The sequence below is a fragment of the Manis pentadactyla genome, chromosome 5 (assembly GCF_030020395.1).
Source record: "Manis pentadactyla isolate mManPen7 chromosome 5, mManPen7.hap1, whole genome shotgun sequence".
Lineage (NCBI taxonomy): Eukaryota > Metazoa > Chordata > Mammalia > Pholidota > Manidae > Manis > Manis pentadactyla.
In genome coordinates this window covers 97,136,140-97,160,757 of record NC_080023.1, presented here as the reverse complement: position 1 = coordinate 97,160,757, position 24,618 = coordinate 97,136,140, and the positions used below count along the sequence as shown (strand labels likewise).

At 37.0% G+C, this 24,618-nt stretch overlaps 1 protein-coding gene across 3 annotated transcripts in view; it reads right to left on the bottom strand.

Moving 5' to 3' along the window:
• The window catches only part of UGT8 (UDP glycosyltransferase 8), an 84,586-nt gene that overhangs the window by 5,349 nt on the left and 54,619 nt on the right, over positions 1–24,618 (bottom strand). For all 3 annotated transcript variants that reach the window (XM_036920793.2, XM_036920794.2, XM_036920792.2), the window contains 3 exons: positions 6,348–6,490; positions 4,771–4,847; positions 2,056–2,275 (listed from right to left, as the gene is read on the bottom strand). In XM_036920793.2, coding sequence (XP_036776688.1) covers positions 2,056–2,275; positions 4,771–4,847; positions 6,348–6,490 — 440 coding nt within the window. The remainder of the gene's footprint in view (positions 1–2,055; positions 2,276–4,770; positions 4,848–6,347; positions 6,491–24,618) is intronic.

Sequence of the window (24,618 nt, the reverse complement as noted above, 5' to 3'; positions counted from 1 at the left end):
AAAGTAGTGTGATTAAAATGGTAACTTTAAACCACTTCTAAACTATTCCTAGGAATCTTTTGGGTAAAACCCCTTTCAATAAAAAGAATTACCTTGTAAGGGGCCTGTGTGATTTGTACATGGTATTTTATAAGAGAGTGTCTACTATTAAAAGTTAATAACCATATGTGTTAAATTAATAAGGATTAACTACCAATCTTTCACCACAACTTGCTTTAAAATGATAAAATTTCCAGATTCCAAATAGTTTCTCCCAAAGAACAAAAGCAAGAGCTCTCACTAAACAAATCCAAACAACTAGTAAGGGAAGGAGATGTCTAATGTGTATAATGATTTCCTTTAAGTTATGTGTTAAAAAAAAAAGAAGTAATATTTCCTTAGCAATATAGATTACCTGGTTTAATTAGAATATCTCAGATACAACATTAGTGAAGCAAATGAGCCTCTTCAATTATTATATGTTAAATATGGAACATTGTCATATATTTGAAACATAAATGACTTCACATATATACATATAATACATATGTTTACATATAATTTTAGCAAAGAACATACTCCCTCAATCATTGTCATTTTTATATTGAATAAGACATCTACTCCCCTAAATGTACAAAAGCTTGTTAATATTTAAACTTTTCAAGGGTAATATGCAATTAATTCATTATCTCATATGAATATTTTGCGGATATAAATTTATTCATTGCACAAATAAAAAATATTATTAAGTCAAGTACTTCCATATCCTTGAAGACCATCTAGTTGTTATTTAATTGCAGTGTGACCTAAGGCTATAGCCTGGTCTCTAACTTGACCCTATTTATATCTCACTGAATACAGGTGGGCTGATTATGTGTAGGTAATCTAACCTTCTGCTCTGTCTGTATAACTAATCCAATCTCTGTAGTCAGCAACTACCCCCCAAAAAACTGTACTTCAGGGCTGCATTTTACAAACCTTTCTTAAGAGGCCTGTATGATACACATAATTTTTCATAAGAACATCATGTTTTGAAAACCACTAGACTTTAATAAAAGTGAAGCTATAGAACATACAGGAAGGGAACATACATGTGGGTCATAGACCAAACCACCTCAGGTGCCACGGTCACGACCAAGACACTGGACCCTTTAAGGGGTCAGAGCAGGAAGGCCACCTCTGTGCCCACATAAGCCAGCGTGAGGAACTTCAGCATGCTTGAATCCAGCCTTTTTTATGATAGCTACATCATTCTATATGAAATAATTTTCCTGATTGTTGGTTGTTTCTTAAAATATGACAGTGTTTCTCAAGACAGTGTTAAGCCATATTCATGGACATAAGCAGAAAAAGCTCACACTCTTCCAAACACAAATGTCATTGGAAATGCAAGATCAATTAAATGCCACGTAAATATGGGGAAAACTGCTGCTTTGTTGAAAACTGCACAGGCCAGCTCTCCACCCTTGGAGACTCAGTTGTGAACTGGATTAATTCAAGACACATCAGAAATTTTTAGAAACTCAAGAATATAAAGATTCAGATTAGTCATTCACCTAAGTAAATAAATGCCAGCATTACAGTGATACCGGGTGCAAGGGAACCCAGGGCCAGGCAGTACAAAGAGCATCGGAGCTTTGGAATCAGGCAATCCTGGCTCAATTTTCTAGTCTTGTGGCTGTATATTTATGGGCAAATTACTTACATTATCTGAGTCTCAAGTGCCTCAACTCTATAATGTGAATAATGAAAACTGTGACATAGCTATGAGTATTAAAATGAGATCAAGGACACAAGAATTTGACACACTGTAGGGATCCAGTGATTGTTCCACTGTAGTTTCTCTCTCAGTTTGGAAAATCCTGGCCAAATACTATTCGATGTCATACATGGCTGGCCAAATGATTGCTATTTTTATTTATCAAATTACAGAAAACATGTACAAGCCATCATACACAGGAATCCAAAGGATATTTCTCTAACTGGTTTACTGATAGCCTCCTGGCAGTAAGTGACTATTGACAGTATGTTGGGGTATATATATTTCACCTGCTTTCATATTAATTCATACCTTACCTTGGATTGTTGATAACTTTCACCAGTGCTTCATACAGCTCTCCTTCAGTAATGGTCTTCCATTCCAGCAATATGCCCATGCCTTTTGCCTGTACCCGTGTCATCGTATCATAGTGGTCTCCAAAGAGTGGGATTCCCACTACAGGCACACCGTGATACATTGTTTCAAAAATACTATTCAAACCACCATGGCTCAGGAAGGCTTTTATATTTGAATGCCCTAAAAAAGGATTAAAAAAGAAAACAACAATACCATGTATTCCTTAGTCCAGGAAGAATTTTCCAGAAATTTCTTAAAAGTTGACAATATAGTAAACATACATTTCAGGTATAGGATTTTTAAAGGTGTAATTTCACTGATTCCTGTTCTAAACCAATTAAAGTGCTTTATATATACATAATTATCTCAAATTTTCAAAGCCATTTCTCATAGATAAGATTTATAGCTAGACAAGTATATTACAACTTTCTCTCAGATACAAATATCAGTTGGCCAGCAACATCTATTTAGATGGCCAATAATTAATATGAAGTCAAAAGTAAGATATGCCAAAAATTACCAGGGTGAAACCACATTCAACTAAAAGTAGACTTCTGGCTACTCAAGCATTTAACCACACTAAAGTCAAACACACTTGTTAAAAAAAAATTGTGGGGCTGGCTTCCAAAGTCCATGAAGAGTTTATGTGCTTATCCAGGAGGAACATAATATAGTATCCAGCATTTGTAACACTCAGGTTGGTCAGGATCTTTTCTTCCCAATTTTGGGGTCTAATTTCACATATTAGGTAGACAAACAAGTTGGGACAGACACTTATAAAATGAGTTGTATGAGGTGGAACATCATGTAACATCTAGTTGTTATGGGGATAAAAGAAATGATAAATTATCTTTGATAAAAGATAATTTATCAAAAATAATGAGGCATTTCAAAACCCAGATCTCTTCATGAGCAGCCTGCATTTCATAAAAGGGATGGAAAGATGGCAAAAGAAGTGTAAGACAAAGAAAGTTAAACTTAGGAAGTATGTTACATGACCAGAATGGAATTAAAGCTTGCAAAAATATATTGTCTTTTAAACATAAACACTCCAAGTACAAAACGGACTCTGTGGGTGAACCTCAGTCACAGTGGGGCTCCAGGGCACCCACATCCCGATGTCTGGTGGGGTCGGTCACTCAGCATCTCTCACCTATAACCACAGGTGGCTTTTCAACTCAGCCCAGCTAAGGAATTTACTCTCCCACTAGATTTCAACTTTCTTTTTAGCAGCAAACCCTTTCTCTGAACAAAACCTTACCAGCAAGACCAGCAGGGAAAAATAAAGCAGAGCTGGCACATGGAGAGCAAATGACTGGGGGACCATGGCAAGAAGGGAGGGAGAGATGCTGATTTGGTTCCTACCTCCCAGCCTAGAAGAATCTTCTGGTCATAGTGAGAAGCCAAAAGAGACCCACAAAGGTGATGCCTAGAGTTAAAAAGGACACTAATCTTGGGAAAGGTAGAGAGCTGAGGTTCTGAGAAACCCAGAAGAGATAATGAAGGTGAGGAGGGCCTTTGGCTGTGGACAACTGCAGAGGGCCTCACAGGACAGTCTCAAGGCTCCCAAACAGCTGCGCCACACTGTTCAACTGAGGCAGCTCATGGTCAAGATATCTTATTTTAGTCTCCTGCTTCTTACCTACCTTCTGGGATGTGTGAAGTTATAATAGTCAAGACATAAATAAGAAAAGGAAAAAATAATACAAATATCGAGAAAGGTAAATAGCCCTGTTTTTTCCTCAGGTTGATCATTTATTAAATAATATTTTTTATGAATTAGGTGAAAAGGAATTACACATATAAAGACAATTTCTTACTGGTTTTCATTTATGAAATACAATTTGCTGGTTCTTTGGAGGGTTCATTTTAGCTTCTAAAAAATACTTTCAAAACCCTATTTTTAAGAATATATTTTAAAATTTAAATCCACTTTTATATAATCTGTTACATTTTAGTATTATTTAACAGACAATGGTCAGTATTGTCAAAATCAATGATGTTTATATAATTTCCTTAATAAATAATATCTTAAAAGATAATATGGCATTTTATTTTCCTACAAATTTAATTACTAGAACAATTTACATTTTTTACTATCTGTGCTTACTGAAGAGTTAAATTATTCAGACTGAAAGATCTTAAAAGATATACATAATTGTTATTTTAATTTTGAGTTGAGGCTCAGGATCCCAAGAAATTAATAAATCAAAAGAAGTAAAGTGTTTAAAAAATGCCTAGTGATTCAAGGGGAAATCTAGACAGATGACCCAAATAAAATGAAAACTGACTGCTTGGTTTTCACACTTTCTGCAACACTTTCACACAAATCTATGTTTTTTGCTGTTTTAATTTTACTACTTTTAGTTGATTAGCCTAATTAGGTGTAACTTTCCTCACTACTAATTTATATAGTTTATGAAGTATATTTTCCGGAAAACTAAAATTGGTGACTGATCTAACAGTTTTAATTTATGGGCCCAAAGGATTATACTTTACAAATTACTTTCCAATAAATAAAGATTCAATTTCTTGATCTGAAATTTGAGACTTGAGATATTAGATCACATAGCCGCTCTATTACAAATGACATGCATATTATACAAACCATTCAAAATAAAAATCACATGTACATAATTAAAATAAAAAAGCCAACCCACACATCCCTGACTTACCAAGCAGGTCATTTTGTGGTAACCATTCTATGAGCTTAGTGTTGTTTCCTAGATTCTTTGGTTTGGTTCCAGAAAACCTGAAAACCAGACAATGGGATCTTTCAAATATTAATCTTTACTCTTGGCATGAACTCTCTGGTTAAACTGTTTGATTTAAAATAAATGTTACATGATCTTCTGTTAATATCTTAAGAAGGAAATAAGGCTTCAGTAACAACTAAAATTTGATTTTCTTTTTCATCAATCATTTGCATTGACTGAGGGATAAATAAGAAACACCTTGCTTATAGTGTGCAGACCTATTTTCCTTCAGCTCTTCTTACCTATACACAGAGATGGGGGGAAAAAGCAATCAAATAAACCTATAGCAGAAAGTCATTCTCTATCAGTACTCAGGAGATGACCATGAAGGACCAGGGCAGGCCACCACTGAGCAGTCAACAGCTCCAATCCTTGACACCTAGAGTCTAAGGGAGGGTGTGAAATTGAAAGAAAGCAGAAAAATACACTTTTTTAGCTTGGCCCCAGAAATGGCAGTTCTGCCATGCAAAGGACATAATTAGACTGGTTCCTGCCTTGATCTCTGAAAGAAAGATAAACCATAAAGGTGCTGAACAACTGAGAGAATGGCAAACAAGTCTGGACTGAGAAGAAAACCTGTCCTAAGGTAAAGCAGAAGGGGTAGTTTCTGGATTATGCCTCATAGAGGAAATGCAAAAGGACTGCAATGCAAAGGGAGAAGTCTGAATGGTTGGAATAGAACATGTATCTATTTCATAGCTCAAGAGAAGCGGGAGCTAATTCTTACCCAGTTGTTATCAAGGAGAAACTCCTATGACTCAGAGCCTACTTGTAATGGCTTGAGGCTGGGGGGCCGATGTCATTCCCTGCCCCACTCCTAGGCCCCCATGGTGGTGGCCTGTACTAAATAAATATACGACAAATAAAGTGTTCAGGTCCAAACACACTGAATTGGAAATTCCAAGACAGACCCATGATGGCAGTGCCTTCCGAAGGAAGCTGGGGTCATCTATGGGTCTGTTTTAAACAGAGCTAACTGGCAAGCTTTTGTGTTTTTAAAGGTCTGGTCTCAGAAAAAAAGAAATCCAAAGCATTTATTAAGGAGACATAGTGGGAGCTCAAAATGTTCCATGAAATACTTTACCTATTCATTCATTCATTCATTCATTCATTCATTATGGTTTACCTCATTCCAACACTGATTTGAAGGAGTATAGAGAAATGCATGCAATTACAAGAAAAATTTCTTTAAATGTTAATGAATAACAGAAAGGAAAAAAAAAAGCTGATGGTGACATAAAAATGATCTGCCAAAAGGATAAATCATTCTGCATCACATCATCTTTCTATGCTGTAGACTAGATGTCCCTTTATCCATCACAGAGTCTTATAAAGTAATCCCTAGATTTCAATACACTAAGCAATAAGATGAAAAGTCAGAGGCATTCTGCTAATCGTGCCAGGAATTAGCGTGCTGTGCTTCCCTGGGACCTGCAGGCTACGCAAGGGGCTGCTGAAATTCAGCAGTGCAGAAGCAATCCATACTGGTACCTTACCTCCAAATCACCTTTTGGGGCAGTCTTCCCAGAGCGCCAGCCAGTTTGTTAGCAATGTCTTCAGACAGATACTTGACACCCGCTCCGAAAGACACCAGGACAAAACCATGTTCATTAGCACCGTTTACCCACCTTTGGAGATCCTGTAAATCAAAATAGGGCAGTTAATTTTATGAGAGACCAGGATAGTTCATAATCAGTGTCATCAAGAGCCCAGCTTTAAAATAGCTCTCTGGTAATCAAACAATTAGAAAATAGAGGATATAGTAGTTTCCTTTAAATAACTGCTTTCATTTCAAATATTTCATCTGACAATGCTAACTGAAATAAGGAGGGCAGATAGTTAATTTGGTAAGATCAGTAAGTGACAACAATAAAAAGTTAGTAGTTAATGAACTAAGATCTCAAACAGAAGTAAAAAAAAGATTGCAACTGATGTCTAAAACATGGCCAGAGATAAATCTGTATGAGAATGCAAGTGAAAGATGTGGGTTGGATATATGACAAAATTACCACCTATGGCCCCCACCCAGAGAGATTTACATTTTAGTAGTGGGCTGATTTTATCATGGTCTAAGCCTGATAATTTTTACCTCTGAAGAGCCATATTGTATCACATGACTGAGAAAGAGAAGGAATTAAGAGTTCCAAATTTCCATAGGCTTAATGAGTTTTACTATTTCTCTAAATATTTCTCCAGTTCACGCAGAACAGAAATCACACATGCCCTGTAGTGAGGCATCCAGGAGTTGTGGAAATCTCTGAGTGGTTACTCTTCCTCATTGTGTGCAAGAATGCTAAACTCTAAAATTAGGGGAACTCTAAAATTGCTGAAATTAATCATTTTGTAGGGAGACTCATTAACACATTTTTGCTGGTATGGCTGATTTGTACTGCAAATGAAAGCAGTTCACTTTAAGGGTTACTCCTCTTGCTTTATTTTATTCTTTAGGTACAAGCTTGTTTTTATAGCAAGTTATCCCTTTGAATAAGTCTTTGTCAAAGACAGGAGCTTCAGTTCCCCATGTGAAAACTAATAAAGCCACAGCACTTTGAGGACACATCATTCCACTGTAAAGAAGACAAATGTGCTGTCCATTGACAACACCTATGGCTGTAAGATAGTCATGAAAACTACACTATGGATATGTTATGGATATATAGAGCGGATGGACCCACTCTGTATTCATACTGTGCAGAGTGAGCTGTCACAATTATCATCACACACCCTGCAGGGCTCTGGTTCAGGGTGAATTACTGCAATAACTCTGTCACCCAAGGTCTTTTCATCCCATGCCATTTTCTGGCATAACCTGATTTGGGGGCAACTGCACAGTAAGAAGTATCCTCATAATGGCATTACCACCAAGTTTAGTACTGAGTATTTAGAGGGAACATCAGGCCTCCCTATGTCTTCTCTTTTATTTTTATTTTTGATTTTTCCCTTTTTTTTGTATCACTTAATGAGATCTACATGAACTAGCTCAATCTTAGCAGGGAAGAAGGGACCACATCGTATCACTAATGACCGAGAGTGATGACGGGAGGAGGTACACCCTTCTAGCTACTGAGTGAGGAAAACACTATTTTTGGAAAATACCTATTTGGAAAGGAAGAAAACCTTACCAAACACTTCATTTTCCATGAATCTCTATTTATGAATATATATAAAAAAATAGAGACTACATTAACTTTAGATTAAAGCTTTTAACTTCTTTCTACTACATTTACCAAGAATATATCACATATGCGAAAGAAAAATATGATGGTCTTATCTGTGGATTCAAAGTAAGACTCTAGAGCAAACTGATTTAAAATTTTTATTTTATGTAGAGTCCTAAGCTAGATGTACTTAAAACAAATATAAATGCTACGTGGTAGGATGACTTGAATACATATGGTGTTGTATCCCTATGGTTTGTCTTCAAATAATTTATCACCTACTACCCAATTCTCTAAAGATAAAACTTTCAGAGTCAATACCATTTACAAAAAGTTTACATTGAGGTATACTAAGCCTTACAGTAATAACCTTATTTAAATTTTGTTTTCCAAGGACTTAAAAGGTCTTTGAGTTTCAACTAACTCTGTGCAATAAATACTTCTTCTGTTTGTCCTGTTTTGCATGATATAAAATAAAATCCATAAACCTATTTTTCTAGCTTTTCTCTTAGTCATTAACCATTTACAAAAATATATTCAAGTATATAGCCTTTACTGATACGTAAGGGAATAGAGAAAATTTTATTCATTATGGTCCCCTTCAGAAAGAGGACTCAGTATTTTAAGAAGGTAACACTACACTTGGCTTGGAAGTGAGAGTGAGGCCCCGAGGTGATTCCAAAATGTTGTTACCTGGATTGAAGGGGAAGGAGAGAGTAAGAAGTCAGAGTAGAGCCTGTGAGCTGGGATACCAGGCTGCTCCTGGATGTAACCCTTCCCTGCAATCTCTGATCTTCAGCCTAAATTCACAAAATGCTGTGTGTGGCTAATATTTTATGGGGACAAAGCAGAAGCTGAGTTTGGGTTTGCCTAGAAAGGATAACATTCAGGCAGCATGAACAATTGCAGGAGCCGGAGACTGAAGGGATATTGAATTTGCTGGTGAAGACGCGGAATTGGAACTTCATGAAAAGTATGCCTAGATTTCCAATGGGCTGGGGCTGCAGGTGTATCTTGCCTCCTTGCACACATGTAGTATTTTCTGGAATTCAAAACCCTATCAATTATAAAGTGCAAACTGACTTAATAACAACTCATCAACAAAAAAATAACCTTTATAATAAATGGGTTCAGTGTAAAAAAAAATCCCAATTTCAGAAACTTAATGCCATTAAAGATAAAGTTGCTTTAGAATGCACCAGTCCCTAGTGAAATATCAATTAAAAAATTGGACTGAAAAAAAAAACAAGTTTATTTACAATATCAACAAAAATCACACACATCTAAGTGTAGAGTAAATCTAACAAAATATACAAAATAAGTACATGAAGAAAAGAAGAAAACTTTATTGAAGGACAAAAAAGAAAAGATGAATAAATAGAAAGATGTAACATGGGCCAAGAAAGAAATATCAGTGTTATTTAGATGATAATTTTTTTTCATAAAATCACGTTCAATGCATTCCTAACCTATATTCCACGAAGACTGTTATGGAACTTGAAAAGCTGAGTCTAACATTCTAAAACCTAGAAAAGAACATGCACAAGAAGGCCAAGAATATTTTGAAAAAGAACACAGAAAGAGTTTTCCCTTCTCCATATTAAAATGTACTCTATACTCTAGAGCCATCTAGAAAAGTCTTCAATGTTAGGAAAAGAGAGACAATGAGGGTGGCAAAGACTACTGTGCAGACGGGAACTTAGTATTTTCATCAGTGGGGGAAGAGGTCATCCACTACTGTTTCAGAGAAACATAATACAGTTAGATCCCTCCACTAACATAAATTATAGAAGGATTAAAACATCAAAATGTGTTAAAATATATGAAGTTCCTCCAGAAAACCCAAAAAGAGAATTCTATTGTATCTGGGTTGAGAAGACTTTCCTAAGCCAGCCTCAGACCTCAGAGGTCATAAGGAAAAGACTGACACCTCTCACTATAGAACAATAAAACGTCTAGAGTATGAAACACACTTAAAAAAACAAAAGAACAATTAGTAGATGCAGAAATATTTGCAATATATGTAATAAAGGATTGATATCTTAAAAAAAAGAAAGCAAATGGCCTAAATGTGGAAAGATGCTTAGCCTCACATGGTTAATCAGAGAAACAAATTCAAATTTTCAGTTCTTATTCTCTCTTTAGTTTATATAATACTCTACTGGATGACGTCAATATATTTTCATTTAATTCATTTTAACTTAAAAAAATACTGAATGCAATATTATCTTTAAGAATTATTTTATAATTTTCTGTCAACATTGTTTGTTTGTTTTGCTAGATGGATATAATGTCTTTTCCTAAATGGCCTCTGGACTTATTGTCTTATTTAGCAAAATTTTCACACTTTGAGATTATCTTTTAAATACCCACACTTTCTTTTATTAATTGTACAGTTACATTTCTTTAATTTTTAACCTTTCACAATCCAGAATTTTTATTTGGAGGAAAGTATGAGTCTGGGATCTATTTTTATTTTTAACCAAGTGACTAGCAGTCTTCTCAAAACTACTGAATATTTCCTCTCGTCCTCATTTGAATGCCACCCTCTCAGTCAACTTCTGAATTCTATTCTGTTCCACTGATCTATCTAGTCATTCCTGTGCCAGTGCCAAAGAGTTTTCTTTACTGTTATTTTATAATACATTTTAATATCGGCAGTTCAGATTTCTCTCATTATTTTTCATTCTGAGGATTTTACTAGTTATTCCTGTATGTAGTACAATTTTTAAGGAGTCTTTTCTGTTGTAATTCATCAGCTGCCAATTACTAGCAGTGCCACTTTTTATGGGTGATGTGGGTTTTTGTGCAAATGTGTACAGGACAAATATTTCATCTCACAGACTACACGAGTTTAGAAGTGGCATTGGGCAGCACTGCATGCACACTGTTCCACTAGATGGCACGGCAGGAATGGAGCACGGATGTCTGGTCTCTGCAGAGTATTTCCCAGGCTGCAACTACCATCACACGCCCAAACCCAGAGGCGTTCTCTATGGTTTTTCCTGCTCGTTGTCTAGGGGAGGAACTCGTCATGTTCAAAATGCAATAAAAGCAAAATTATCACAGTAATGGATCAGATATTGAGCAGGTCACCAGTAACCGTTATTGGTGCATCTCTCACTATATTACTATGAGGAATTCCATTCCTGTACAATAAATCAAGTTAGATATATACCTATACTTTACTATAAAATAATTATACACACACACACACACACACACACACATCTTTTGAAAAGACAACTGCACAATAAAAACAATCATTTTATCTTCTTACACAACTGTCTTAATCCCTTAGTGGGAAAAGGTAGTGTACTGAGGAACTATGGGTAACATATTTATCATAATCAAATATTGTATGTTAATGTATTTGCTTTTGTTTTTATGGTCATGGCCTGGTACACAGTGGTTTGTTGCCTAGTACTGTGGGATCCTTTCCCAGAGTAATCACACACCAAATGCCTTGTGTGAGAGTAAGGCTGTAGAAGAATAAGGCGCTGAGAAGTATGTTCTCCTGGCTCCCCACGCCCCCACATGGGGGGCAGCTCATGGCGAAGGAGCCCGGCTCCTGAGACAGGAGACGCGGCTGGAGAGGAGCCAAGGAAGTGCCAGAGCTAGACTGGGAAAGCAGTAGCTCCCCAAAGAGTCACATTTTGAATGACTTTAGGTAATATTTTGATATGATGGATACTGATAAATGGAAGATAGGGAAGAAAATATTAAAAGGACTGGAAGGCAAGATCCTGAGACTTTTGGAAAAGACAGTCACTGGGTGACCCCTCCGCATATACTTGTTTAGCGCACCCCCCCAAAACAAACAGAAACTTCCTGTCACTTGTGGCCAATGTAAAATACGTCCCAACTCCAGAAACAAAAGAAGATTCTAAAAAGATAATCACTTCAGAACCAATGAAAGAATAACTAACAGCTGGATGACACAGGCCAACTCTATCCTAGGCCTAATGCTGAGGACGTCAGAATCTGGGCTGACCCGCAGGACAAGACAGACCTGGCCGCTGTGGCTGGCACCACATCTGCCCCGATGGCAGCCTGTGACCCAAACCTACTCTTTTCTCTCCCCACAAAATAGGAGCGTTGAGAGGGGACCAGCCAGTTGAGAAACCAATAACACTGTATCCTTTGTCAAGCCCATCATTCTGAGGCAAAGAATGCCTGGACTGTGAGAGAATCCTACACAGAAATGATGATGGCAGAAGAGGGGGGAGGGTGCTGGGACCTCTCTTCTTGTTCCCAACACCAACATCAATAGGCCTCTTTTCCCATTTTAAAGTGTCTGATATAAAGAATGTTCCGCACTGGTCCGGTGGGCTGCAGAGAATTGACATATTCATTCTGTAAAGTCCATGAGGTACTATAATAATGAACATTTTCCAACAAAATGTTTTTAAAATATTGTGGGACATCAAATGTGACCTTTGGCTACTGCTAAGATAGTTAACACAGACTTATTAAACAGCAAAAAATACCATTGAAAATACAAAAATTACCTTTCAAAATGAAAGTGTCCAACCATTTGTTTTTACTGGTTTGGTTGGCAAAGGATTTGGCTCAAACCCCAATTCCAAAATTTGCTACATGATCTCAATCTAGTTGCCCAGTCTCTCTGAAGCCCAGCTTTCACATCTCTGAAGTAGCTGGTAACATTTCACAGGGACTTTATGAAGATTAAATGGGATCAAATACACAAAAGTGCTTTGCCAAATAAAAATTACCATTATTTTCCCTGACAGGATGTCTGATAAACAATATGCAGATTAATTACAGAAATGAAAGCCACATTGAGAAAAGGCGGGAAAAAAGTCATTCTGCACCAAGATATTCTTCTCTTAGTTATACTCTGTTCATAGGTTTTAGATGCTTCAAAAAAAGCTGGTTAAAACAAGTACATAAATGAGAAGTAACACACAAAAAATATTTTATATGTAGTACCAAATTCTCAGTTTTCCAGAATATTCAAGTGATTGCCAAAATTATCCAGAGGGTTAAGCCACAACTAACCTGAAGATGCAATAAAGTGATAAATGTCAAGGTGATGGTTCTAATTTTTAAAAATCTCGAAGATGCCATTTTTTTTAACACAGTGGATATTTAGGAAAATGAAATAAGTACCTAGAAGAGTGTACTTATTTCCACTGAGATTCCACAGTATCTTTTTCCTTTCTTGATAAAGCTTTTAATGTTTGCCTTACAGTTACAATGAAAAGAAGTAAGCAAAACTTGAAACCCTGATTTGACTTTGAAGAGAATAAAGCTTTCAGGGTTCTTAGGACCTTCAAGAAACTACACACAGTCGGGATGTCTCGTGGATATGATCATGGCAGGAGACTAAGGCACTATGGAAAGTCGCCACTGTGTATAAAAAGATGAAAATCTTACCAGAAAAGAAAAATCAGTCCAAAAATGGCATCTGAAGCTTTCTTATGGTACAAAAAGAAATTACAAATACAGAGTTGGGGAAAATGAGATTTGAGCAGGTATATTTCCAATAGAGTGAGCGAAGTGGGTGTGGAGGGAAGGGACAGAGATGCAGAAGAGGAGGCATATATTTTCTTTGCACATCTGAGTCTAGTGTACAGATCTGAAGATCCTGGAACATTCTTTCCTAAACAATCTACTGTCAGCTAGATGTCCAAAGTTCTGCTAGGTTAAAAAAAAGGTCATGGCTATCAAAAATAGCTTATCAAACAGTGTCCTTGTGAGTTAGGTGTGTTTCAAAGTTCATTCATTAATTCAGCAAACACTATCAGATACCTACTATATACCTCAGCTGGCATTCTTCTAGGCACTTGAGACTTATCAGATGAGTACGTGAAAAAAAATTCCTGTCCTCAGAGAGTTTACAATGTGGCCATAACCTAACCTCCTTCTCCCTTTATCTCCCATCAGCTTCAGCACTTTACCTGCTCTTCATTCAGCCTGCCTTCTGGTGCCTCCAGTTTCCTCCTCATATCAGTTATTTATGAAAACCTTGAGGAAGGATACTATTCTCTGTTGCTCTCCTCTGTGAGAGGAGCCGTGCTCTCCCAGGTCACTTACCACATCACCTGTACAGTGTGAGTTTATGTGTAAGACTTTCTCTCTTCCCAGGTTGTGAGACATAGTAGGTGGTCATTACTCATTTCTTTTAATCAATTAAGAAGACTAATAGTAATCTACAACCTTAAAAAGATAATAAATATGCTGCTTTATTTTTCATTCAGTTAATTAGACAAATTAACACTGAGACACAGAGAGCAAGGCAAAAATCCACATCTAGTACGGAGGCAGACAAATCAAACGGCTTTAATAAAGTGAGATTCGTGCAGGGACAGATTATTATAGGACATTTAGAAGAGATGGGGAGAAAAGAGAGAAGAGACAGAGGAGGATGAGGTGCTGGTGAGAAGAGTAAGGAATGGATGCAGTATTAGGACCAAAGATTTAGTGAGGGGTGAAGAGAATGATTTTCTAGGCTGATTTTCAGGTTGGCTAGGAATAATTATGTAATTAACCAAGAAAAGAAACACATATGGAAAAACAGATCTGAGGAGTTAAGAAGAAGAGTTTATGTTTGAACATAATGACTGAGATTTCTGTGGAATACCCAAGTGGAACTATCCAGAAAGCAGTGGGACATATGAAACCTGGGAGGGAAAACTAGACTACAGACACAGCTCTGTAGAGCTCTCCACTATGCAAAGGGGTGTAAACCCACAAGTGTTACAGACAACAGGTAACCCCAGTGGCTTCTTTATTGTACCTTTCTCCCAAAGAGAATATAGGGAAGAAATTATTGCAAATTTTAAGGAAGAGTGAGACGAAGAGACTCTGGGTCTTGAATACTCTGAGGGTAAGTTAGCTACATTTCTGCTCACAGCACTGATTAGAACACAACCCACTAAGTTGGAACATAGAGACTGGATGTACATACCTGCAGTTCTAGTCCAGGGAACCCGCAAAAAGGCCAATTTGGACCTATTATTTTCAATCTGCTTCCTTCAGAGAGGATCCCAAACCTGATCAAACTCTCAAAGTGATCATTGCTCTGACTCCAGAACTAGTCCAACTTACTCTGATGGCTTTAATTCCATGGAAATCCCATGCTCGGGCTCCCAGACCACCCTCAAGCTGAGCAGAAGTAGCTGAGCTCATCTCTGGAGGCTGACTCACTGAATTCAGCACTATTCAGGCAAATAAAGACTTCCTAACTAGCAAAACTAGGCTGAAGAGAATAATACAAAACAAGGAAGTTTGAGAAAGGGAGACTATATTAATTTTGATATTTCTTGGAGCTCATTATTTTCCACTGAGAAATTCCCATATAAAATCTCTCTAATATATTCTCTGTCTTATCACATAATATAGGTTAGAGCAATAAAGAAATGGACAATGGTAGTTCATTGACAACTCTGTCTTTGCTGTATGTCTGAATGAAGATAAGATGACTTTGATTAAAATTAATGGCAAGAGAAGTCAAATAGCATATAGCAAAAAGATACCAGAAAAGACTACCTAGAAGCTAAGTACTCATTATTTACTTGAGCTGGAGAAGGATGTCATCATTTTATTCCTTTTACAACCTCATTTTATTATCAATTCTATTTGCTCTCCAAAATATTAACAAACCTGTAATTCTTTTCACTCGGAAATACAAAAAATTCTAGATAATCTATTAATTTTTATTTTTAAAATTAAACTTCCCTCCATCAATTTTTCTATCTGATTAACACACTTAACTACAATTTATTTTTTAAAAAAACTAGATACAAGGTACCAGTAAGTAGTCCATATTAGGTAAAAGCAATCTAGTGTGATAGAAAATAGTAATCTTATGTAAAACTTCTAGCAGAAGACATGGGAATTATACGGTGTGGCAGATTGTACTTCCCCAGCAACAGTTAAGGCAATAATTCTAGTCCCAAGTGTGCTTTCAGAACTGTGCTACTCCCCAAGTGAGGCTATCTGTGTCCATACCCCTTAAACACAAGTAGGTTTGTGACTTCTCCAATAATATAGTAGGAGTAATGCTATCTGAATTCAAGGCTAGATCTTAAAAAAGGGTAAAGATGCCTCCTGCTTCTCTGTCATAAAACATGTAGCCTTGATGCCCGGTCACCCCACTATGAGCAAATCCTTGCCACACAGAGAGGCCACAAGAAGGTGTTCTATTTAGTTACAGTAGTAACTAAGGTCTCAGCCAACAGCCAAATGTGACTGAATGAGCCTGAAGGTAATTCTAGCTGCTGGTTCTCAAGTCTTCCGGCTGAGGCCTCAGACAATGTGACACACTGGCAAGTCAATTCCCCACCTACAGATTCTATGGACATAATAAATGGTTGCTTAAATGTCACCGAGGTTGTTTTTACAGCTCTCACAACTGGCATATTTCAAAGCATCTTCAGGATTTGGTTACTTACTCAAGACTCACAGGTAGATCTTAAAAATAAGGCTTAGAGATCCACCTGAAGTCCCTAGCATTTTTTCCTCAATAGGAAGTAATTAATGGTCACTAAATACCTGCTTTATGATGTTAAACCCATCTAAATTATTTCTTCAAGAAAATAAGATAATGAATGAAGTTGAGGACCAATAATACCAAATAACCTAATTCTAAGCCATGGAGCTGTAGTTCTCATCATACTTCAATAGAGAAAATGTAATATTGGCCTGGTATTTTTCCAAAATAATTCTGATAGCCACATTCCCTTCTGAAGTACACTGATATTGTCAACAGGGCCTGAAAGCAGTGCCCTTAATAAATCTGAAGGAATATTCATTTCATCAATAATTCAATAACAGTTAAACTTTAATTGGTCACTTTCTATGTGCCAGGAATACAAAAGAGCAAGATATGGTTCACTGCCCAGAAGCTCACAGTCCAGGTCAGACTCGGCTTCACTCCCAGCAGTACATAATTCCACCTTTGTCCTGCTTCCACCCTCTGTGCTGGGGAAATGGAGACCCTGGAAATTAGTAATTTCACAACATGCATTAACGTCAAATTTCTGTTAAGTTATAGCTTGGTTTTCTCTTGATTTCTGAGTTGAATTTCCAATGGAATAGTGTGGTGGCAAGAGATTAAAAGTTGCATGCCAATAGTCCCAAAACTGGTTAGAAACACACTGATAGTGAATTTAAAATATCAAGACTTCCTTGACTACTAAATAATTCCTTCATAAATCAAAGAAAAATCTCTTTTTTGATACTACAATACCAATGTTTGATGTTTCCAGATTATAATTCTCTAAAGGAAATAATAGGATATACAGAAACTGACTAAAACCAACTGAGGTCAAATCATTTCCAGGGCAAATCACTCAGATCCTTCCAGGTCAATGACAGCATCAGACTACACCTGAGTCAGCTTCTCCCAAGTGCCTAAGAAATATGAAGCTAGACAAACACCAAAATATGCAATAAGATCACATTCTATGACTTCATGGATATTTCCTTTAACTCTAGCATTTTTCCATGCCAAACATAAATGCTGTATGCAGCCAGGAAGAAGCAGGAGAATTCTTTGCTTTACTTTTACTGTCTGCTGGCAGTGAGTGACAATACAGATTTGAAACCTACGAACTGACCCACCACTTCCCCTCCATCCCACTCCCCCTACAGATAATCTATTTGCACAGCTATTCAGGAAGTACAGCTCCCCCTATGCAACAAAACCAATGACCCAGAGGACCTAGGCAGTGGTGCATTGATCCTAGGATGAGTAGTTGAGTCACCTCAGGGAAAGCATTTCTACCTGGGGCAGAAACATGCAGAGCCATGGTAACAGTGCCTGCTAGACTGTGTAATCTTCCGTGTACTGCCCTAAATAAAGACAATTTACAAAACAAAACTCACTCTCTGCTTGGATAGAGAACAAGAAGATCAGAAAAAAAAAAAATCCTAGTTAGGCCCATCAAGGGCTATAAAAACAAAGGATAAACATCAAAAAGCTGTTTGGGTTGTTATGCCCCTCAGTTTCCCTCCAGGTACTGCTCTGATAGTCATACTCTTAAGGCAATCCTGAGGAACTAAAATTTGGATTTATCTGTTCTTGCAATTCATTAATATCATGGTTTCCTTCCATTAAAAAAAAATTAACCACTATTCTCATGGTGAAGTCTATAACAGAAGTTTATCTTTCAATAAGCAGCCCAACATTTGCATTCTCACGTATTTGTTTTAATCTTAATTCCCAGGCCTGCTCATAAAAGTTTGCCACCCAATCTGAACGAGTATAATCAACATCAATACTCAAGTTCTTACTACACTTTTTAAACTTTATTAATGAGAAAAATCTTAAAATTTTTATTGACTATTCAAGGCCAATCAGCTTCTCACTTTCTACACTGAACAACATAAGTGACTTTACCTTCTCTTAGCCTGCCCCACCCCTGCCAACACTGGTGACTTTGTTTACTCTGAAAACGCTTGCATTACAGTACTTCCATCTATCCAGTTTCCACAGATCCCTCAAGCCAGCTTTTACATGAATCTTTGATCTTGCCAAGCTCAAGAATTTATTCATTTCTCTTCTTAGATAGTACTTTATATCCGTCTTGCAGTACTGTTCATGCTTGAATGTGTCATAAAAGTATTTGTATACAAATGTCATCTCCTTTAGCAGACTATAAATTTCTTAAATATCCAAGCACCCAAAAGAGTATACTGTCCACAACTCATGTACATTCGATAAACATTCACTGAATACATACCTGATAGCTTATATTATATTTTCATTATTGTTTTGCTAAATCAAACCCATGCAAACATCTATCAACTTATAAAAGGGTTCATCCCAAAGGTTCATTTGTAAATCTTCTTTTTCTGAAATCAGTGTTTATTTTCACAGATGGTTGTTGTTATACATGGCGATTTAGGATAACTCAAGTTGCACTTCAGTACTTCAGGTATATTATGGATTAATTATAATTTAAAAGACATTGGGTGATGCCTTAAGAAATTAGCTGTAGTTCCTATTCCAATGGGAACTTCAGAAAAAGAAAAAATCACATTCTCTACTCCCATTCCTGGGTATCCAAAACTGATAGGCATGCTGCATCTTTTCAAACAAATAATCTCTCTGGATATGCTTAATGGTAAGTATCCTAAGGAGTCTATGAATCTAAGAGATGTTTGTAGCAGAGGGGACTTGAAGGAAATCCAGAGAAGAGCAATTCAGCATGGGAGCAGAAATGATGTACATACAGGAAAGCAGCCCTTACTTATTTCTATTCTTGAAACTGTCTTAAATTTCACATAAAATTAAAACATGTGAGACCTTTATATTATGTAAGAAAGACAAAGCCAAAGAAAAAGGCTTAAGTAATACTTCTAAGAAGAGGACTCTTCAAATCTCAGCTGAGAAAAAATGGGAAGAACCAAAAAGAAATCTTTTTAAGTCAAATTGTTCACATATTTTCTTGGTATATGTGACTTATTTTACTATGTGACTCCAAAGTAAAATTTGTATGACAATCACCCACAAGAATGAATGATCAGAATTCACTAGAATGAATGAAAAATTGGAAAAATGGATAAACAAACTTTCCCCCTAATTGAGAGCTATATAAAGACAAAGTTTGATGCCAAAGATCTCAAATATCTCACCTAGCTCTGAAAATGTGAGCCTAAAGCTGGGTAAACTGAGAACAAAAGTACAGAAGAAATACTGAGTAAAGCAGAGATCATATTTTTCCAGGATCAATCAAGAAGGAGTTTTGAAGAGGTAAGAAATTTTGTGATATTAGAGACAGGAAATGGTAGAGTGAAAATGGACTTTTTGGGCAAAGGAAAGGGCACGTTCAATGGAAAAAAGCAGTAAGAAATATGTTATAGAATATAAAGAGAATTTGCACATCTAAGAAGGAAAAATCCTTTCTATGGAAAAGCAAGAAATGAGTATGATAAGTGACCAGGTAGGTGCCAGAGGTCTCAAAGGTTAAAAAAAATAATAATAATAATAATAATAACAGAACCCAAAACCCCTGAGTTTATGAGTTCATCCTGGGTTCCTGCTACCTGACTGTAATAGGATTTGTGATTCTTACAAAATGAATAACTCTCAAAACAGATGAAAAACAACCAAAAGTCAAAAACAACACCATGAAAAACATTATAGAAATTATAGTCATAATACTGTGCTATTTCATAAAAATGTAAGAATGCACACATATCATTTTAAAGTAAAAATGGACAAATTTACCTTAACAAATTTGTATGCAGAGTACATGGACTGCTTCAAAGCATATGAGCCTTTAAAAAATAGCTCATACATAAGAGGAATATGAATGTGGAAAATCACCCAACAAGTGCTATTTAATACTGTACATGTATTAACATGCAGAAAAGATTTGTAAGGAAAAGGGGTGCAAGGCTGGCTCACTGCCAGTCATTCTGAAATAATACAATTCCAAAGGCAACAAGTGTGACTGCAAAGCTGGAATCACTGCAAGAATTCAGCACCTGGGAAGAGGGAAATCAGTGATCCCAACACACATCAGGTCCTCAGGGCAAAAGCAGAATCTCCATGTGAGCTCAGTTTGGGAAAATCTCTGCAAACCAATCCAGTGTGGTTAAAAACACAAAAACAAAAATAAAAAAACCCGCTGGTCCCAAACACTGCTGCTTTTAATTAACATGACATTTAAATCAATTTTGATTGATTTTAAACAATCAACATGTAAATCTGTACTTTTCAAAGTGGGGATAAACCAACGTGTACCAGGGAATGCACACTATAAAGCCGTAACAGAAATACATTATCCTGGAATGTTAATATTAACCCATAAATAGCATTGAAATCCCTCCTTATAATAAAACAAATGAGGGTATGTCATTATAAGAAAGACTGCTAGTTGCCTAGTAATATCCATTTCCTCTACTTCCTTTGGAACCATTCCTAACTTTGAGCTGGGCACACTACAGCCCAAGTAAAGATGACTGTCAGCCTTGGCTGAAGCTGAGCAAGAATATGTGACTAGCCACTGCCCTGTACAGTGAGACGTAAACAGAAGTTAAGTGGGTCTTGCAATAGCTGGAATGCAGCAGCCGTCCTGACCATGAGGATGAGATCTGCACTCAGGGTGCAGAACAGAAGGCTGGATATCTGCTGAGGGCCCAGAGTTGCCACCCATCCAGGACTGCCTACCTTAGAACTTCCTTTATGTGACACACAAAAAAATTTCCATTGTGTATGGCTACTTGTTTTCTGTTAATCTGCATTAAAACATAACCCTAAATGACACAGTCATGAAGAAGGATGCAACACAGGAGACTTCAAATAAATGTCCATACTTACAGCCGACTGTATATGGCTTTCCCAGCATGACCCAGGTGAACAAACTCATTACTCTGTCGTGCGTAGGTTTGCAAAGTACTGTGATGCAAGATATTAACATAATACTAATTTCTGGGTCATTCAGGTTGCTTTAACATTGCAATACTCTACCCATACTATATTACCAACCTCTAGTACCCTAGTGACCAGGAGCTGCATCTGAAAAACCAACATCACCCCAGTGTCATAAAGCTTGAAGAAGAGCTGAAATTCATGTTGTCCTAATGATTTATTTTACAGCTGAAGAAAATGAAGTATGATGTGAACTGATAGGTAATCAGAACCAGAGCTAGAACTGCGTGTCTAAATTCCAGGACCCTCTCTTCTAGAATGTTAGCATGGCCACATATTTCTAAGAGATAATGTGAAGACTATTTTAAGTTTCTCAGAAGAATAATGTTATGTAAACTGATTTTGTAATATTATGTATTTATCCAAGTAGCTCATAATTTTTTCTTTTACTTGCTCCATAGAAAGATACTATGCTGTATTATATCCTCCAAGACTGCATTTTACTTTCCCCTTCACAGTGCTGAAAGGAAGATAAAAACAATGTATGAAATGCTTCTTCCTCATAAATGTATTTTTATTTAATTGTGATTCATGATAAAACTGGACTAAAAGTACATATATCTCAAATCTCATTCTGTGTCACGATGGCAAGATTAAAAAAAAATGCCTTTCTCCAGAACTGTTACATACAACCTAAATATCAGTCATTAAGTACCCTGTGTTTGACTAAAAAAATAGATAGACTGTGTTTGAGGTCTCATATAAATGACACTACTGACCATACATGTACATGACACTTAGACCTCCTTCCTCACCACAGGCAAAAGAAGCACATACTCCTCATTTCTCAAATGCTTTTGAATATTAGTAAAACATGTAGATGTTAGCACATACTGATCCACTCAGCATAAGCTCAATATGCTGGAGTGACATTCCATTTCATACAATGAAGATACATATAGGGACTCAAAATAAGGAATCTTTCATTATATATGCCCAGGTACTAAATAAGCAAAGGACTTAGAAGAAAGGCTAAACCCACTAAATATTAGATTCATCAGGGTAGAAAACCTCCCAGCTGGCAAACAAAAGACAGTGAATTGACATAAACTAACTATAATAATAAGCAAGAGCCCTACATTATGCATGAGCTGGAATATCTTCCACGGGTCTGTCAGTTAACAAGCATGAGGATAAAATGAAATGGTGCCTGTACAACACTCAAGACCACACCTCTTCAATGATAAGCCTGCACCAAATGACAACCCCTGGGATTATTTCCCACGTCTCCTTCTTACTTTTGTTCAGTGAAAGCTTACTGCATGTTGACACGGTGCTAGGTGCTTAGTATCTGGTGAGTGTGCCTCTCTTTGTTCATCCCCAACAAAGAGGTAGTGAAATTCTTGATACTTATTCTCATTCAAGAAATTCTACAATGGCTTTCCAAACAATTTTTGAGAAATTCTTAGACTCGTTAATGGATTTGCTCTTTAACATTTCTCCTCTGTAAACACTGTCTGAATTCCTCCCACAAAGTTTCCTTGTTTATTTCCAGTCCTTGAAGATAGACAGGAAACCTGTACTTCTGTACCTTGTATGTAGGGAGTGTTTTATAAGTATTTAATTGTAGTAGAAACTGAGTGTGACTTTAGTGAGGTAATAACCAGGTTAGGAATAATAAAGACCCAAGTGAATAACTAGCAATGTGATGAGTGCCAGCAACGGCACCCATCAGAATGGTAACATAAGCACATCCAAACCAAAGCAAGCACACCGCTTTCTCGGTAGGCGGACCAACAAGGAGAGCACACAAGCCACCAGATACTAAGCACCTAGCATCGTGTCAACATGAAGTAAGCTTTCACTGAACAAAAGAAAGAAGGAGATGTGGGAATTGTAACAGGCAGAAAACAAAGATAGGTCAATTCAGGCAGTGAAAGATTTTTAAAAGGCATACACTACAAATTTTAAGTTATGTGAATTCATTCACTCAGTGCATGTCTATGGAAGGCCTACAATATCCTAACTTGAGGGATGGAAAAATGATGAAACAAGGTGCCTTCCTCAAGAGGCTCATAGTCCATCAAGGGAAAGGTGAGTGAAGAATTGCAACTCAACGGGATGTGCTAAAACAGATTATGGAATTTAATAAAAATATCAAAGGGTCCAGGAAGCTTTTCAAATGAAGTGATGTTAAAAATAGGGCATGCATCATTTGTGAGTGAATTGTGAGGAATCAGATTAGGAAGATACAAGGCCTCCCCGCCAGTCGCAGGTTTTGGAACCTGACCATTTATGTAAGGAAACTACAGAGAGTTTGTCAAGAGAGAAATAACTGACCAGTGCTGTACTGTGGGAAGATTAATCAGTTATTGTTTTTAGGGTGATTAGATTCAGGGAAAAGGGGCCCCATGACCGAAGGGTAAAGCCTGGGAAACAGGTTAGCAGGCTCTGTATTGTTCACCCATGAGGTTGTAACAATCTGCAGAAAATGGGAGTGAGGAAAAAAAAGAGGAACAGAGAGGGACAGATAACATTCCAAGAAAGGACCACCAGTATTTGCTGAAATAAGGAAGATGCATTGAAGGAGTTTACCAAATATGTATATTGTTTTTGATATGCCATAGGTTTCAAGAGTTTTCAACAGAACATTTAAAAAAAAAAAAGCCTAAGTTAGCCAAGTGGTTCCCTTTCTATAACTTGGCTACATACCACGCTTGACATTTTAGCTTGCACCTGAGAAACTAATATAAAAATTACAAATGCATTCATGCTCCATCAGAGATTCTCTGTTTCCCTGCTGTGTATATGCCAAATACTGAGCACAGCATTATCAGAATTAAGGTTTGAGTGATTTATTTTTTGTTTGTGAGACAGTGTCTTAATCTTAAATAATGCCCTGAAGAAGCTATTTAAAAGCTGAACATTAACTCACTCGGAACATGTGATAACACTTTTTCTAAGGCTCACCAGTGCCTTTTTATATTAGCAGCCAATGGACCACCACAAAGCACATGAGCATCTCCTCCCGCTGCCAGATGGCTCCACACAATTCTTTTCAAGGATGTTCTTGTCTAATTGTCCCCACTGTAATTCAAAGGGCTTACCTAGGTGCTTTATCATTTACCAGTACTGTGTAAGTATTAAAATTTAAAGTAAGGTTTGCTGTCCTTTCCACCCGCTGGAACACCAGCGCCTAACCGCCCAGCAGCTGCACTGAAGCACTGCCACTGTCCTGCCTCCAGACATCGTTTTTATGAC